This window comes from Streptopelia decaocto (genome assembly GCF_964273445.1).
Source record: "Streptopelia decaocto genome assembly, chromosome: 17".
Classification (NCBI taxonomy): Eukaryota; Metazoa; Chordata; class Aves; order Columbiformes; family Columbidae; genus Streptopelia; species Streptopelia decaocto.
Window position 1 is genome coordinate 11,411,408 of NC_138672.1, and position 15,149 is coordinate 11,426,556.

The 15,149-nt window shown below is 60.0% G+C and overlaps 5 protein-coding genes across 11 annotated transcripts in view; 2 read left to right on the forward strand and 3 right to left on the reverse strand.

Annotated features, from left to right (window-relative positions):
• Positions 1-37: 37 nt before the first annotated feature.
• Positions 38-2,563, reverse strand: ARPC5L (actin related protein 2/3 complex subunit 5 like). Of its 2 annotated transcripts, XM_082067685.1 has the most exons (4): positions 2,363-2,560; positions 2,127-2,198; positions 1,759-1,935; positions 51-468 (listed from the first exon to the last, which is right to left on the reverse strand). In XM_082067685.1, exons 1-4 carry the CDS (start codon positions 2,501-2,503, stop codon positions 406-408), a joined length of 453 nt encoding a protein of 150 aa, XP_081923811.1. In that variant the 5' UTR covers positions 2,504-2,560; the 3' UTR covers positions 51-405. The 2 variants fall into 2 exon arrangements, with proteins under 2 accessions (XP_081923812.1, XP_081923811.1); XM_082067686.1 differs by lacking the exon at positions 2,127-2,198 and having other exon boundaries at positions 38-468; positions 2,384-2,563.
• Positions 2,564-2,736: 173 nt separating this feature from the next.
• Positions 2,737-6,578, reverse strand: PPP6C (protein phosphatase 6 catalytic subunit). Its single transcript, XM_082068002.1, has 7 exons — positions 6,448-6,578; positions 6,285-6,380; positions 6,113-6,178; positions 5,288-5,429; positions 4,274-4,353; positions 3,929-4,138; positions 2,737-3,538 (listed from the first exon to the last, which is right to left on the reverse strand). Exons 1-7 carry the CDS (start codon positions 6,520-6,522, stop codon positions 3,290-3,292), a joined length of 918 nt encoding a protein of 305 aa, XP_081924128.1. The 5' UTR covers positions 6,523-6,578; the 3' UTR covers positions 2,737-3,289.
• A 58-nt stretch (positions 6,579-6,636) lies between these two features.
• RABEPK (Rab9 effector protein with kelch motifs) lies at positions 6,637-9,169 on the forward strand. Of its 2 annotated transcripts, XM_082067445.1 has the most exons (7): positions 6,637-6,746; positions 6,953-7,098; positions 7,169-7,318; positions 7,465-7,626; positions 8,175-8,324; positions 8,473-8,622; positions 8,825-9,169. In XM_082067445.1, exons 1-7 carry the CDS (start codon positions 6,688-6,690, stop codon positions 9,091-9,093), a joined length of 1,086 nt encoding a protein of 361 aa, XP_081923571.1. In that variant the 5' UTR covers positions 6,637-6,687; the 3' UTR covers positions 9,094-9,169. The 2 variants fall into 2 exon arrangements, with proteins under 2 accessions (XP_081923571.1, XP_081923572.1); XM_082067446.1 differs by lacking the exon at positions 7,169-7,318.
• A 675-nt stretch (positions 9,170-9,844) lies between these two features.
• Positions 9,845-13,895, reverse strand: HSPA5 (heat shock protein family A (Hsp70) member 5). The gene is made up of 9 exons (XM_082067444.1): positions 13,782-13,895; positions 13,529-13,658; positions 13,176-13,407; positions 12,743-12,880; positions 12,395-12,507; positions 11,927-12,317; positions 11,379-11,616; positions 11,077-11,244; positions 9,845-10,723 (listed from the first exon to the last, which is right to left on the reverse strand). The coding sequence occupies exons 2-9, from the start codon at positions 13,642-13,644 to the stop codon at positions 10,164-10,166; spliced, it is 1,956 nt and encodes a 651-aa protein (XP_081923570.1). The 5' UTR covers positions 13,645-13,658; positions 13,782-13,895; the 3' UTR covers positions 9,845-10,163.
• Positions 13,896-15,068: 1,173 nt separating this feature from the next.
• GAPVD1 (GTPase activating protein and VPS9 domains 1) overlaps positions 15,069-15,149 on the forward strand; it is a 29,730-nt gene continuing 29,649 nt past the window's right edge. For all 5 annotated transcript variants that reach the window (XM_082067454.1, XM_082067447.1, XM_082067453.1 and 2 more), the window contains exon 1: positions 15,069-15,126. The gene's annotated coding sequence lies outside the window, so the exon portion shown is untranslated. The remainder of the gene's footprint in view (positions 15,127-15,149) is intronic.

Sequence of the window (15,149 nt, forward strand, 5' to 3'; positions counted from 1 at the left end):
CCAAGAACTTTATTGATGCAGCAGGCACTTGCAATGAAACCAGCCCCCGTCCAGTTCGTCCTTCACCCCACGCACAACCGCAGGCTCCACCGCGCTCCTCCCGCCCGGCTCGCGCCTCCACCCTCGCGTCAGCAGCACACGCGGGATCCTGTGTCACCTGGATAAAGCAGCATCTGGAAATATCTGTGCTTACAGGAGAGCGGCTCGGCTCCTGTATTTGATAGTCAGAATATGCAGCAATACCTTTGCTCTGCCCCACCTCTAAGGTTAAACACATCCCGAGAGGAGGTTTCCACAGTATTTCAGTAGATTGCAATCTCTAACAAAGATGGACCAGTGTCATTTCAGCTAATTCCTTCTTCCGCGTCCAAAACTGATCGTGCTCTTGGTTCAGTTTGCAGTCCTTTAAACAGTCTTTCTGGCTGTCAGAACTCTCACTATGGAACCGAGGCCACCGACCGCTAAAGCCTGCGGGGACAGAGGAGAGCGGGTCAGAGTCACTGCGGCGCACGCAAGGGCACCTTAAAACAACACACACATTCAGTAACAGAAGAGGAGGCGGCTTTTCTCCAAGAATTTGTCACACAGAGGCAGCCTGGGCCGTTCCACCTTGTCCTCCCTCCTTTTTGCTCTCAAGTCTTCCATGCAGTTAATTGATGACAATCTGTTTTCGCTGCCTCCTCTCGGAGCAAGCTGCACATCTTACCAGTTGTGCCAAAGAGCAGCACAGGAGCACGGCTGGAACCCCCGCCCGGCCCCATCACACCCGCCTCATTCCTTTCAGAACAAACAGGACGAGATGCTTTCCGTGTGCCTGTGTGCTCCGAGCCCGGTCACCCTGCCAGTCGCGGTAACGTCACCCACCTGTGGTCACCTGCACACAGCCACCAGCGGGAACAGCAGGGAAAACAAAACCAAAACCCAACAAGCAGAAACAGGTTCTTTGCTGTCCTGAGAAATCCGCTCCTGCTCCCCGTCCCTGTTCTGCAGAGCGGGTGACAGCTGCCGGACTCACCGCACAAGTTCATTCTCTACATGTCACAGGAAAAAACCTGTAGATGTGAAGACGAGCACGGTGCCGCCGGCAGCACGGGAGCTGCGGTCCCAGGGGAGCCGCAGTCCTGGGGGAGCCGCAGCCGCAGCCCGTGCAGCTGCGCGTGACAAAGTCCTTTCACCCGACACCGGGCAGCTGCTCCATGTGTCACAGAGGGAACACGCGACTGCCACGGGCTGAGCAAACACATCCCACCCTCCCTGTCTGGCCGCGGGCACGTCACAGAACGCCAGAACCTCTCCAGATCGCAGGGGGATCCTTCTGGGGAAGCTCAAAAGCCTCTCCCGTGCAAACTGCGCAGGTTTGCTCAATCCCGTCACCAAGCCGTGCCAGGTGCTGCCAGCAGCGCTGCTGCGGAGCCTCCGGAGCCCCTCGCGGCCGAACACGCAGCGACAGGAACGCGGCTGCTGCGCGTCACCCGCCCCCGGCCGTGCTGCGGCTCCCGAGGCACAGAAACCACAACGCGTCCTTCAGCGCCACTGCCCCGGCACCGGCCTCAGCTCCCGCCGTGGATGAGCCTGGACAAAGCCAAAGGCTTAACAAGTCCCAGCTCAAAGAGACCAAAGGCAACGGGAAGCGCCAGGGGCTGTTCAGCACTGAGGAGCCCCGGCCCCCTCTGCTGCTCTAGCGGGGCTCTCGCGAAAGCGCCGACCGTGACTGTGACCCTGCGGAGCGCGGCTGAGCCAGGACGGCACCAAACGCACCTTTTCGTGCCACTGGAGCAATATTGCACTGCTGTTCTCTGTTGGCTTTTCAAATCCTTTATAAATGTACTTCATTAGCAAGTCAATGCCGTTCCTGTCCAAGGAATTCACCGCTTGTTCTATTTCACTGCTTTTAAAAGACGTGAGGACCTTCAGCATCGTTCCCTGCGCCTGCTCCTGCGAGACACGGGGAGGGGAGCAACGTGAGAACCGGCCGAGCCCAACCGAGCCCGGGACTCGTGTTGGCAAAGTGCTCCGAGGAGCGCGGGGCGGGGTGCGCGGGGGAAGCGCTTTCGGGAGCGAACACACGGGGAAAACACGGCCCGTAACCGCAGCGCCGCTCCCGCAGCCCCCCCGGCCCCGCTGACCTTCCCCGCGGGGCTCCGGCCGCTCCCCGCCGCGCTCCGCAGCGCCGCCAGCAGCGCCCGCAGCGCGTCCCCTCTGCGGCCTCGGGTCAAGGACTCAACGGCTCCGCGGACGGCCCCGAACCCCGCGCTCGCAGCGACACCGGAGCAGCGCATCAGATCCCGACCGGCCGCGATCGCGGACACGGCGGCTCCGCGTAACCCGGTCCCTCCCGCTCCCGCTCCCGTCCCAAAGGATATTGCCTCAGCAGCGCCTCCACCTCGGGCCCCGCGTCGGGCTCGGCCGCCGCCGCCTCCTCGGGCTCCTCCACGAACCGGTTCTCGTCGTACTGGTCGATGTCGAGGCGGCGGAAGCGGGAGGAGAGCGTGCTGCGCGCCATGCCGCCGCCAGCGGAACCGGAACCGACACCGTGCGCTGGACACGGCCCCGCCCTCCCCGCAGTGGCCCCGCCCTCCCCGCCGCGGCCCCGCCCCTTCCCCTCGCGTCTCCGCCCCCTGCGCGGGGCGGCCCGGGGGCCGCCCCGCGCAGGGGGCGGAGACGCGAGGGGAAGGGGCGGGGCCCCAGGACGTCAATCACCCCGGTAAGGTTAGACTTCATTAAAAACACAAAATATCTGAAAAAATCAGAACAATTATTTTAATGTACAAATCCGATCGCTGTAGCAGGTTTTCGTGGGTTTTTTACCGGAATCCTCATAAAACAAAAAGGTTGGGGGGGGGACACACACTCGGCCCCTCTGGCCACTTTATTTCTGCACCTACAACCAGGGACGAGGCGCCAGCCGGGGGGGGGACAGGGACACAGCTCGGGGCTCCGCGCGCCCGGCGGGAACTTTGCTGCTGAAATTCCTTAAAACTTACCAAAAAAGCTGAATGTCACACCGGGACCGAGCTGCTCCCCGTGCGGCACCATCGGGACACGGAAAATGTCTCTAAACCCAGAGCTACGCAAGGACTACGGGCGGGGGTACAAATTACAGGGGCATAGTACAAATAACTCTGAAATCATTCTACGGTGGGGGGGGGAAAAAAGAAACTTGCTACAGACACCATAATACACAATAAATTTAGATAATTTAAAAATAAAAAAGGCAAGAGGCAGCATTTCAGCAGCAAAGTGCTCAATAAAAAGTATATTGTTGGGGGGGGCGGGGGCACAGCGGGGCTCAGAGGAAATACGGGGTGGTGGTTCGGGGGGGGATGACGCGCTCGGAGTCGGGGACCGCGCGGAACAGCTTTGGTTCTCTGGTATTTACGTCTTTGAAGACCATGATTGACGCGATGTTCCCGCAGCGGTAGCAGTAATTGGGAGCGGACCAGACCGTCACCAGCTTCTCGTCAAACATGAACTTATAGCCCTCGTGAACCAGCTGGTGCGCCCGGCAGATCAGCTTCAGGTTGTTGATGTGAACAAACTGCAAAGGGAAAAAAGGCCAAAAGGAACGCGTGGGTTTTCCACGAGCAGCTGCCGGTCACGGTGCCCGCCCCGGCACACGCGCCGACACACGAGCGGCTTTTACACCCCGCGCACTGAAAACAGCGTTGGGGTGTTGAGGAACACACAACAGCTGCGACACGTCAGTGCGTGTCACCCGAGCACTCTGCTCGCTGCGGCCCAAAGCAACAGTCAAGAATTGCTAAGGAAATGTTGGTTTTTTGTCTCCTACACCCTCTGAACAGCGTCCTGCACCAACCCCGGTGACCCCGCCGGCCGCACTGCGGCGAGATCACAGTTACAGCATCCGGCGGTTTGGATGCTCCAGCACCCCCCAGAGTCTTCACGCTGCGCGCGACAGCACCGTTACCTCGTTTGTGACCTTGGCGCCAAAGAGCCAGCCCGCGCCTCGCGGGCTGATCGCCCACGTGTCCACGTCCTCGGGGTCCGACCAAACCAGGTCGCAGAAGGCGCCTTTGTGAGGAATTTCCTGATTACGTTCGATGGTGCGAATCTGATCAAGTGTCTTGATGTCTGGGGAGAGGCCGCCGTGCACACAGAGAATCTGCTCGTCTATTAACTGCAGAAGAAAAGACACATGTACAAAATCCTCAATATTTTAATCCAGCCCAGTGTGACCCTTAAAGGTCACAAATCCCAGAATTCCCATTTGGACAATCTACGCGTGTTTTTGCGCCGTGGCGCTGACACTTACAGCTGCGATTGTGAGCATGTCGAACACTTTGGTGCAGTATCTCCACGCGTTCGCATTTCCGTATTTGGTTTGGCACTCATCTGCGAAGCAGAGAATTGTTTTATTTGTACCAGATCAGCAGGAATTCCGGCAGCAAGCTCAAAGCTGCAGCCGCGCGGGGCGGTGCCGAGGAAACGGCCCCTCGTGCCCCGCGGCTGCTGACGCTCCCACTGCTCCCTGGGCCGGCGGCCGCGAACCGACCCCGACGGAGCAGCCGGGGCTTCGACTGGCAAGTTTTATCCAGGAGGATGGAGGCAGAACGTGTGAACCCAGCAGGGTGAGCAGGAGACGTTCTGAGCGCCAGCGGGAGCCACAGGGCGTTGTTAAACCTTCAGCAGGCGTTTCACATGCGACTTGTGAACATTTGCACTCGCTCTTGTCGGCACGTTATCCAAAACAAAGTCCGTTACAGGCCACAGTCCTCGTGGCAGGTGTTACGTATTTTCCAGGATTTCCTCAGGTTTTATCAAAGCCTCACAAAACAAAAAAGAAGTTTCCAAGCAATTTTAAGTCCCTCAGTTTTTCAGGCAGTTGTTCTGCTGCTGGTTTGCTGCCAGCGGCGTTTGCCCAGACGCTCGCTGCTGACAGACGGGACTTCCACAGCAAACTCTGTGTGACACTGATTTTAGCGACACTGAAACTTAACGGGAATTACAGCAACATCATGACTCGTGTAGAACCTTTCACTACAAATACCAAAGCACATTCTGTGTAAACACACGTGCTGTCTCTAAAACTGAAAGTGGCACCAAAAACCAAACAGAAACCCCAGATGCTGGAGAAAAAGAACAGCAAGATCTGGGCCGACCCCCCGTTCAACTTCAGGACCACGAGGATCACGTCAACAAATGACAATGTTTGGGATTCCCTGAGCCCGCTGCCCGCCCGGCCCCAGGCAGCGCTGCCTCCAAAGCCGGTTTCCCGAGTGGAAGATGCCGTTTGCGACACATTAATCCCACTCAGATAAAGACTCACCATAAAATCCGTACACTTGTGTGATCTGCCGGCTCTCGTGGTTGCCTCGTAGCAGCGTGATGCGGTCAGGCCACTTGGCTTTCAGTGCGAGAAGGTAAGTGAAGGTCTCCAGGCTGTAATAACCTCTGTCTACAAAGTCACCCTGCAAGTCACAATGAGGTTCGCGAATGGAGAAACAGTCGAAGGGAAAAAAAACGCAAAGTGACAAATCCATTATTAATTCCTCACGGTGCACAGAGAGACCTGAGGCTGAAGGGAAGGTGGGGCCTGCGGGGACCACGAGAACTTGTTCTGCGGCCACTCGGATGATCAGGTTTGGCCACCACGCTCATCAGAGCTGCGCAACACGGCAGCGCGACCCGCCGGCCCCCGGCGGCGGCACCGGCACAGCAGGGACTGCGGCACCGGGACAGCTCTGTCCACGGCACCGGCACAGCAGGGACTGCGGCACCGGGACAGCTCTGTCCACGGCACCGGCACAGCAGGGACTGCGGCACCGGGACAGCTCTGTCCACGGCGGCGGCACAGCAGGGACTGCGGCACCGGGACAGCTCTGTCCACGGCACCGGCACAGCAGGGACTGCAGCACCGGGACAGCTCTGTCCACGGCACCGGCACAGCAGGGACTGCGGCACCGGGACAGCGCTACCCATGGCACTGGCACCGGCACAGCTCCTGCCGCCCGTGTCCCTTCACACCACCCAAGGGACACAACGGAGCCGCCGGCAGCCGAACCGCGGCCGCAGCCCCGCCGGCCGGGCCGGAGCTCAGCGAGCGCGCCGGGCTCAGCTCCCAGCCCGTTCCGGCCCGCGGCCCCGCACCCACCATGAAGATGTAGTTGGTGTCGGGGACCTGCCCGCCCGTCCGGAACAGCTCGCACAGGTCGTAGAACTGCGGGGAGAGAGACGCGTGAGGGCGGCGGGATGGCGCCGGGGCCGCGCGGCACCGGATCGGGCACCGGGCTCAGCAGCGGGCGCGGCCCGGGCGCCGCCGTTACCTGCCCGTGGATGTCCCCGCAGACGGTGACGGGCGTGGACACGGGCTGCACGTTGGACTCCTCCAGCAGCAGGTCGCACACGTAGTCGCAGAGGCGCTGCGGGAGGAGAGCGGGTGAGCGCGCGCCGCGCCGGGCCGGGTCCCCCCCCCGCCCGCGGCCGCACCTTCAGGTCGTTCTCGGGCAGGTACTTGCAGAGCCGCGCGATCTCCACGTACTTGTCCAGGTCCAGCGGCGCCATCTTGCGCGGCGGCTCGGGGCCGGAAGCGGGGCCCGAAGCGGGGCCCGTGACTTCCGGGGAGCGGCGCGGGCCGCCGACGCCAGCGGAAGCCCGGCGCACTTCCGGCGGGCGCGGGCCGGAAGGCGGCAGCCGCTTCCTGCCGGGCCGCGGTGCGGGGCCGCCGCCATGGGCCCGCGGGCGCTGCCGCTGCTGCAGGCCGGGCGCCGCCCGCGGCCGGGCCGCTGGTGAGCGGGGCGGGAGCGGCCCGGGCCGGGCCGCTGGTGAGCGGGGCGGGAGCGGCGGCCGGGCCGGGCCGCTGGTGAGCGGGGCGGGAGCGGCCCGGGCCGGGCCGCTGGTGAGCGGGGCGGGAGCGGCCCGGGCCGGGCCGCTGGTGAGCGGGGCGGGAGCGGCCCGGCCCGGCCCGCGCTCAGCGCTGCCCTCGCTCCCGCAGGTACCGGCTGGCGCCGCGCGGCGAGCGGCCCCGCGGGCGGGTGGGGCACGGCTGCGTCTTCCTGCCCGGCGGCCCCGGCCGCGTCCTCCTGCTGGGCGGCGCCGACCCCGCCGGCGCCTTCGCGGACGCGCACTTCGTGGAGCTGGGTGAGCGCCGGGCCGGGGGAGCGGGGCCGGGGCCGAGGGGCCGCCGCCGACCGCGCTGTCCCGCCCGCAGGCGCGCTGCGCTGGGCCCCGGCCGGCTGGGACGGGCTGCGGCCGCGCTACGAGCACGGCACCTTCCTGCCCGCCGCCTCCCCGCGCCTCTGGGTCTTCGGCGGCGCCCACCCGGCGGGGAACCGGAGCTGCGTGCAGGTGCTGGACCTCGGTGAGCGCCCGAAGAGCCGCGGGCCGGGAGGGCTGTGGGCAGAGCCGCCGCCGCGCTGCTGCGAGGTGGCCGTGGCTTGGGAGGGGAAGCAGAGCGTGTTTTCTGTTATTGTGCTGATTGATTTATTAATCAAATGTCTTAACTAGAAATAGGAACCTGGGAGAGTCCCGAGGTGAGCGGGGTGCAGCCCGCGCCCAGGACGTGTCACAGCTCCTCCGCAGCCATCGGGGACCGCCTGTTCGTGTTTGGAGGAGGAGATAAGGGAGCAGAGCCCGTTAAAGACCAGCAGCTTCACGTGTTTGACACAGGTACCTCTGCATGCGCAAAGGGCCGTTTGCTCAGGGGTGGAACCCGTCCTCTGCTGAACCCCAGGTTCGCATCTTGGGTTCGCTCCCAATGTGTGAACATTGGGTCCCTGCTTTGCTCTGAGTTGGAATGGATGGGTGGCTGTTCCTCGCTGTTGATGTGCATTGATCTTTATGTATTCGCTGGGAATTTGAGGCAGATTGGCGGCGTAAAGCTCTGGGATGAGGAGCGCTGTGCGGGATAGTAGTGGGGATAGCAGTGGTTTGTCGCGTTTCCCCATAGCTGGTTCCTTTCCACGGTGGCATCGTCCTGTGCTGCTCCTGTACTGTCAGCTGTCCCGTTGGTTCCTGCAGCCCTGTGTGCACCCAAAAGGGTTTGAATTAGTCCGTCCTAGAGGTGTCCAACCAGCACACAGCTCCGCCGCGGCGCTGGCCCGCGCGGCACCCGGCACGCGCTGCTCTGCCCCCTGGAGCCGCTTCCTCGGGAGCCTCAGGGGGCTCTGCGGAGCTCCCAGAGTTTTCCTCCTAACGCATCGCGCTCCCGTTTCCAGCCGCCCTGGCCTGGTCCCAGCCAGATACTCACGGCGATCCCCCCTCTCCTCGGCACGGACACGCGGTGGTTGCAGTTGGGACCAAACTCTTCATACATGGAGGTTTAGCTGGTGATGTTTTTTACAATGATCTGTTCTGCATCGATATAAGTAAGTACAGATATAGGTAAAGTAGAGCAATAGCTGTTGGGTGATGTGTTTTGATCTTGGGGACCCTATTACCATATTTGTTTAAAACAGCAAAACCCATGGGTTTTTTGTAGTGCCTAACCATAGATGTGTTCCTTTTCTCCAACAGATGACATGAGGTGGGTTAAGATACCGGCCACCGGTGACGTCCCGGGTGGACGGGCGTCCCACGCAGCAGCTGTGTTCAAAGACCACATGTACATTTTCGGTGGAATAGGCCCAGACGGGGCACTGGACACTACGTACAAGTACCACACAGGTAGGGAGGCCTCTCAGCTGCCTAACGGTAAACGCTGCTCTGTTGGAAAATGCTCCTGGGCTTCATCCCCCAGGTAGTGTCATTGCACTGGACTTACACCCCGATGTTGAACACTGGTCCGGTTTCTGCTGTCATTGTCCCAGTGGCTTCTCAAGCCTCTGAAGCTGCATTTTAGGACAGGAATTGTCTCTTTGCACTGCAGAGACGCAGCAGTGGACGCTGCTGCAGTTTGACGCCCCTCTGCCCGCCGGGAGGCTGGACCACGCCATGTGCATCATTCCCTGGCGGGTCAGCAAGAGCAGGGACGCGGGAGCTGTCACCCAGGAAGAGGGTGACGAAGCCAGCACCCTCCAGAGCCAGGGCGAGGAGGGACACGCTGGGGACACCGTCCTGCACCTGCTGTTTGTGTTTGGGGGGATGGACATGCGGGGGCAGATCTACCAGGACTGTGTGGTCAGCCTGGTGGAGTAGCAGAGCTGCAGCACCAGCCCCTGGTGGTGCTGGGGGACTCAGTCTGCTTCCCAATAAACAGATGCTTGTCCTCAAACAGGTGGCACTGTGCTCACACCGGGGGGCAGGGGCTTTCCAACTGCTGCACTTGTCTGGGCTGCTGTCCACCACAAGAAACTCCCGTAAACACATAGAATGGCAGAGCCAGAGTGTTGTCTGGAAACCAAGTTTTTTGGGGGGATGATTCAGGGTTTAACCATCACTATTTTGAAAATGAGTGAATGAAAACCAGAAAGAGGTTGTTCCCTACACCAGGGAAGTGGGAAGTGCCGAGTGGTTTTAAGGAGGTGTTGGGGCAGGCACCACAACAGCTCCTTCCATGCTCAGTGCAATTTCTTATCTAATCCTGAGGATCAGACAAGGATCATGGTCAAACAGAGACTGACTTCGAAGGAGGCTGTTTTATTAGAAAAAAAATAAAACACACAACATTTACTGGATGTAGACTGGTTTTCAGCCTTCAGAAAACAGGTCATTTGGCTCCTAAAGCTCCTAAAATAACTTTAATACTGCAGGAAGTTCTATTTGCAGTTAAGCTGGTCTCCTCTCCCCCCAGCCCTTGCATTGAAATTTGCATTAACAGCTGCCACAGCTCTGACTGCCCAGCAGCTGTACCCACGGCTGAGCTGAACCCCAGCGTTTGGGCACCATCCCCACCCACTTAGAACCGGCTGCTGCAACAAGGGAATAGAGAACACAAGCTGGAGCATAGTCCAGTGTAAGTAACAAATTTATTGTGGTCACCTCTGGTAGAAAAGTTCTACACCAAGCTCACATGACCGAGTTGTTAAATAGAACACGTCCACTGCCAGTACGTCTAAACCCTTTTTGCACTGACACCCCTGCTGCCCTGCCCTCCCCACACAGAGCAACTGCTAACGAAAAGCAGAATACAGCCACGTCGGGCTAGCGGTTCCAGCTCCACTCGCGAGTGAAGATTCAGAGTTACATTCCAAATTAAGAGTCCAATATTTTAAACAAGTGTTCCTGAGTCCAATATATACACACACCACATTCGGAGACACCAGTATCTACAACTCATCCTTCTCCGCTGCTTCCTCATCCCCCGGGGGAGGGCCCGCGCTGCCATAGAGCTTGCTGACAATCGGCTGAACAACTTCCTCCAGCTCCTTCTTTTTTGCTTTGAAGTCTTCAATGTCTGCATCCTGATGGCTCTCCAGCCACTCGATCTTTTCCTCTACCGCTTTCTCTATTGTTTCTTTGTCATCAGATGACAGCTTCCCACCCAGCTTCTCCTTGTCCCCGATCTGGTTCTTCAGGGAATAGGCATAGCTTTCCAGCTCGTTCCGGGCATCAATGCGCTCTTTAAGCTTCTTGTCTTCCTCCGCAAACTTCTCAGCATCATTAACCATCCTCTCGATCTCTTCCGGTGTCAGACGATTCTGATCGTTTGTAATCGTGATCTTGTTTTTGTTCCCGGTGCCCTTGTCCTCAGCTGTGACGCGGAGGATTCCGTTCACATCAATTTCAAAGGTGACTTCAATCTGGGGGACACCACGAGGGGCAGGAGGGATTCCAGTGAGGTCGAAGGTTCCCAGCAGATGATTATCCTTGGTGAGGGGACGCTCGCCTGGAAGGCACAATCAGATACAGACACAATCAGAGATGGTTTCTTTCTTTCCTAGCTGTGTTTGTGCTTTGTGAGCTACACCCTTTGTCAAGGTAAGGCTTTAATTCCAACCTGACTCCTGTCTAGACGTTCCTTCAGCATCATCTCTTAACTCTGAAGGGCTCTTCAGGATAGAGCCACAGAAAAAAAAAGACATTTAAAAAAAATTCTAGTAAGAGCTTTTGATGCAGGTCAAAAAACCTGATCAGAGCAGCTTCAGAGAGCTACTGCTGCCAAGCTCTTCTCCATCAGGAGATACCTGTAGCCATCTACAGATTCCAGGTGTTACACAGGCCACCACAGGTGACACTTACCTTCATAGACCTTGATCGTCACAGTTGGCTGGTTGTCAGAAGCTGTGGAGAAGATCTGAGACTTCTTCGTGGGAACAACAGTATTTCTTGGGATCAGTTTCGTCATGACACCCCCAACAGTCTCAATGCCCAGCGTCAGGGGACAGACATCCAGCAGCACCAAGTCACCTGTAAGAGCAAGGAAAGAGACCTCAGGCACAAAACACCCCAAGGACTGGAAAAGAAAGTTCTCCTGCCTTTGTCAGTAAGCAGTACCCGCTCCAGGCACCGCGCTCTCGAGGTGCCAGTGAAGGTGTCCTTACCTGTGTCCTGGTCCCCGGAGAGCACGCCAGCCTGGACAGCTGCACCGTAGGCTACGGCCTCGTCTGGGTTAATGCCACGAGAAGGCTCTTTCCCGTTGAAGAACTCTTTAACCAGTTGCTGTATTTTGGGGATGCGAGTAGAACCACCAACAAGGACAATCTCATCAATGTCAGACTTCTTGAGGTCAGAATCTTCCAGAACTTTCTGAACAGGCTTCATAGTGGAACGGAACAGGTCCTAGGAAGAAAAAAGAGGCCAGGACTGTAAGACTGTGTTGCCATGTGCCTGGTCTCCAAATTATGCAGCCTTAGGGTACAAAGGACAACCACAACAGAGGAGGAATATCGGCTGGCTTGTGACCAGCCTGGATGAGGCCTCAGCTGTCCTCAGTGCACACCGGCCAGCCTGGCAAGGAGCAGCTGCCGGCTCTTTAGTGCAGGTGGAAGTTATTTATACTCCACAGTGCAGTGTCACAGCACAAAATACTGCACTTGACACATCTCCAACCCAGAGCTGAGGCAATGTCATTTTACCTTTCTAAACTTACCATGTTCAGCTCCTCAAACTTGGCTCGGGTGAGCGTCTCTGAGAAGTCCTCTCCCTCAAAGAAGGATTCTATTTCAATTCTGGCCTGGTGCTGAGACGACAAGGCTCGCTTTGCTTTCTCCACTTCCCGCCTTAACTTCTGCACAGCTCTGTTATCCTTCCTGACGTCTTTTCCGGTTTTCTTTTTGTAGAGCTTGATGAAGTGTTCCATCACACGTTGGTCAAAGTCTTCTCCACCCAGGTGAGTGTCACCATTAGTAGCCACAACTTCAAAGACTCCATTGTCAATTGTGAGCAGGGAGACATCAAAAGTTCCACCACCCAAGTCGAACACGAGGATGTTCTTCTCACCCTCTCTCTTGTCCAGCCCATAGGCGATGGCAGCGGCCGTTCTGCGCAGGAACAGCCCCGTCAGACACCAGCACCACCCCCCGCCTCCCCTGCAGCACCACACGTTAAAGCTACTTACGGCTCATTAATGATTCTCATCACATTCAACCCAGCAATAGTACCGGCGTCTTTTGTAGCCTGGCGCTGAGCATCGTTGAAATAGGCTGGCACAGTGACCACAGCGTGGGTAACCTGCATCAGGAGTAAGAGATACCGTTTAGTCATACAAATTTTAAAAAGCTCATAGCTTGTAAATAACCACAGCAACGCTGGTAACAAGGAGCCCATTGTTCTTTAAAGAGAGGTGAAAACCCACCACCAGCAGCACTGATTTCAGGGTTGCAAGGCTAGTCCAGATTCAGCCCCCCATCTCTAGTTTTGTGAAGCTGCTGCTTTGAGTTCTCAGTAGTTCCGCACGGTAACTCACTTTCTTTCCCAAGTAAGCCTCTGCCGTCTCCTTCATCTTCGTCAGGACCATCGCAGAAATTTCTTCAGGAGCAAATGTTTTTGTCTGTCCACCTCCAACGTCAACTTGAATATGGGGCTTGGCTTTCTTTTCAACAACCTGAAAAAAACATACACTGTCTTATTTAACAATTCATAGAATTAATTATTCCCACCTGTCCAAGCGTTTCTTTCTCTCTGAAGACTCCGCAAACCTCTATATACCAAGATGTAACGCCAGCGAGCAGAAGGAGCGGTTGCCTGCGGGTGCAGGCACGCAGCAGCCCCCTGCCCTGCCCGGGCCGCTCAGGAGGCAGCGGGATGCGGTGGCGCTGCCAGAGGAGGAGGCAGCACCCGCAGCTCCTCTGCCGAGCCGACGCGCAGGACCCCCGCCCAGCGCCCGCCCGCGGGCCCACCTTGAACGGCAGGTACTTGATGTCCTGCTGCACCGAAGGGTCGTTCCAGGTGCGGCCGATGAGCCGCTTGGCATCGAACACGGTGTTCTCGGGGTTGGACGTCAGCTGGTTCTTGGCCGCGTCCCCGATCAAGCGCTCCCCCTCGGGCGTGAACGCCACGTAGGACGGCGTGATGCGGTTGCCCTGGTCGTTGGCGATGATTTCCACCCGGCCGTTCTTGAAAACGCCCACGCTGCGGGGCGGCGGGACCGTCAGGCGGCGCGGGGCCCGGCCCCCCCGGCCCCCCCAGCCCCCCCGCCCCCGGCCCGGCCGCCCCCCCGCCCCGCGGCCCAGCGCTCCCCGCCCCCACGCACCAGGAGTAGGTGGTGCCCAGGTCGATGCCCACCACCGTGCCCACGTCCTCCTTCTTCTCCTCCTCGTCCGCGCGCGCGGCGCCCAGCAGCAGCAGCGCCCACAGGAGGAGCCTCATCCCGCCCGCTCGTCCTGCCGAGAAGCCGCCGGTTACAAAATGGAGGCGCCACGTGCGCGCCCGGCAGCCGCGGCCCCCCCGCCGCCCCCGCCCCGCGGGCCGCCCCGGCCCCCCCGGGCCCGCACCGCCGCGCTCACCGTCACACCGGAGCCGCCGAGCCACAAACTGCCGCTGAGGGCACAGGCCGCGCCGCCCGCGCTTATATACCTTCCGTTACTCCTTCGTGGAGGATCGCCATTGGCTGCAGAGCCCTCGCTGGAGCCTTCCCATTGGCTGTCTCCTACTAAGCTGGCCTTCCTTGATTGGTCAGACTCAGGCGATCCCTCTGACATAAACGGCACGCCCCCTCCTGCCGTGCCATTGGTTCAGCTCACCGGCGACGCGGACCTATCAGCGGAGAAGCGTGAGCCAAGCGGAGGGAGCCCATTGGTTAGGGGGGAGCCCATTGGCTGGGGACGGCGCCATGGCGCGGCGAGGGCGGGGGGACGTTCTGGAAGTTTCCATGGTTACCGGCCCGGGTGCGCCCGGCCCGGCCCGGCGGCGCGACGCCCGCGCTCCCGGGGGCGCTGGGGGAGGCGGCGGCGGGGCCGTGCAGCGCCCCTCCAGCCGAGCAGGGCCCGGCCCGCGGGCCCCTGCAGCCCCGTGGGCTGGCCCCGGTGCCCCAGGCCGGCTGGAGAGCCAGCGGGGTCCCAGCAGGACACTGCACCCTCTGAGCTGGGATGTGTCGGCGCCGAGTCCCCGCGCCCTCGCTCGGGTGACTCCAGTTCCATCAGCCCCCGGCTGCTCGCTGGGGCCCAGGCAGGGAGGGCGCAGGCCCGGAGGCCCCTGGGTCCCCGCGGTGCGGTGGCAGCCCGGGCCGTGCCTGCCGCCGGGGGCTCGGCCGTGTCCCGTGCCCGCCCTGGGCTATCTGCTCACGTGCAAAATCGCGTTTGAGAGCAAAAAAAAAAACAACTACGCAAATCTGATTTAAAACCAAAGTTTTGGGTGATTTAAGAGTGATGTGAGATGAGAAATTAAAAGTTGCTCTTTCACCTTTAGACGGTATCAGCCCTGAAATCGAATCAAAATAATCTGGGGCAATTTTAGTATCTAACCAGCGGCTCCGAACAGCTGCTGCTGCGCCAGCGCCCTGCGGGCAGAGCGGCTGCTCGGGGCCGGCTGGGCCGCGGGGCGACTCCCAGAGCAGAGCCGGCACAACCCGCTGCTGCTCCGCGCACACGGGCCCGCCGCTCGCAGCCGCTCCCGGCCCTGCGGCGCGGGCTCCCCCCACATCCGCTCGCGGCCGTGGCTTCCCCTCGGCCCCGCGCTGACTCCAGCGCCCGCGACGGAACCGCCCGCGGGGGTTGGAGCTCCGCTCCCCGCCCCCGGCCCGGCCCCGGACTACAAGTCCCAGGAGCGCGGGGGCCGGTCCCCGGTCCCGCCCGCCGCCTGCGCAGAGCGCGCCGGGCCCGGGGCCGCAGCGGGAACCGGGGCGCTGGCCGGGTAAGAGCTGCCCCGTCCCCCCG

Coding starts and splice junctions, on each gene's coding strand:
- PPP6C (XM_082068002.1), bottom strand. CDS start 6,522: ATGGCGCCGCTGGACCTGGACAAGTACGTGGAGATCGCGCGGCTCTGC. Junction 4,139..4,273: donor ACATGCTCACAATCGCAGCT/GTAAGTGTCAGC, acceptor TTTCTTCTGCAG/TTAATAGACGAGCAGATTCT. Junction 3,539..3,928: donor GCGCCAAGGTCACAAACGAG/GTAACGGTGCTG, acceptor TTCCCTTTGCAG/TTTGTTCACATCAACAACCT.
- RABEPK (XM_082067445.1), top strand. CDS start 6,688: ATGGGCCCGCGGGCGCTGCCGCTGCTGCAGGCCGGGCGCCGCCCGCGG. Junction 6,747..6,952: donor CGCCCGCGGCCGGGCCGCTG/GTGAGCGGGGCG, acceptor TCGCTCCCGCAG/GTACCGGCTGGCGCCGCGCG. Junction 8,623..8,824: donor TACGTACAAGTACCACACAG/GTAGGGAGGCCT, acceptor TTTGCACTGCAG/AGACGCAGCAGTGGACGCTG.
- HSPA5 (XM_082067444.1), bottom strand. CDS start 13,644: ATGAGGCTCCTCCTGTGGGCGCTGCTGCTGCTGGGCGCCGCGCGCGCG. Junction 11,245..11,378: donor CTCCGGGGACCAGGACACAG/GTAAGGACACCT, acceptor TTGCTCTTACAG/GTGACTTGGTGCTGCTGGAT. Junction 10,724..11,076: donor GACGATCAAGGTCTATGAAG/GTAAGTGTCACC, acceptor TGTGCCTTCCAG/GCGAGCGTCCCCTCACCAAG.
- ARPC5L (XM_082067685.1), bottom strand. CDS start 2,503: ATGGCGCGCAGCACGCTCTCCTCCCGCTTCCGCCGCCTCGACATCGAC. Junction 1,936..2,126: donor GCCGGAGCCCCGCGGGGAAG/GTCAGCGGGGCC, acceptor CGTGTCTCGCAG/GAGCAGGCGCAGGGAACGAT. Junction 469..1,758: donor TGCTCCAGTGGCACGAAAAG/GTGCGTTTGGTG, acceptor CTGTCCCCGCAG/GCTTTAGCGGTCGGTGGCCT.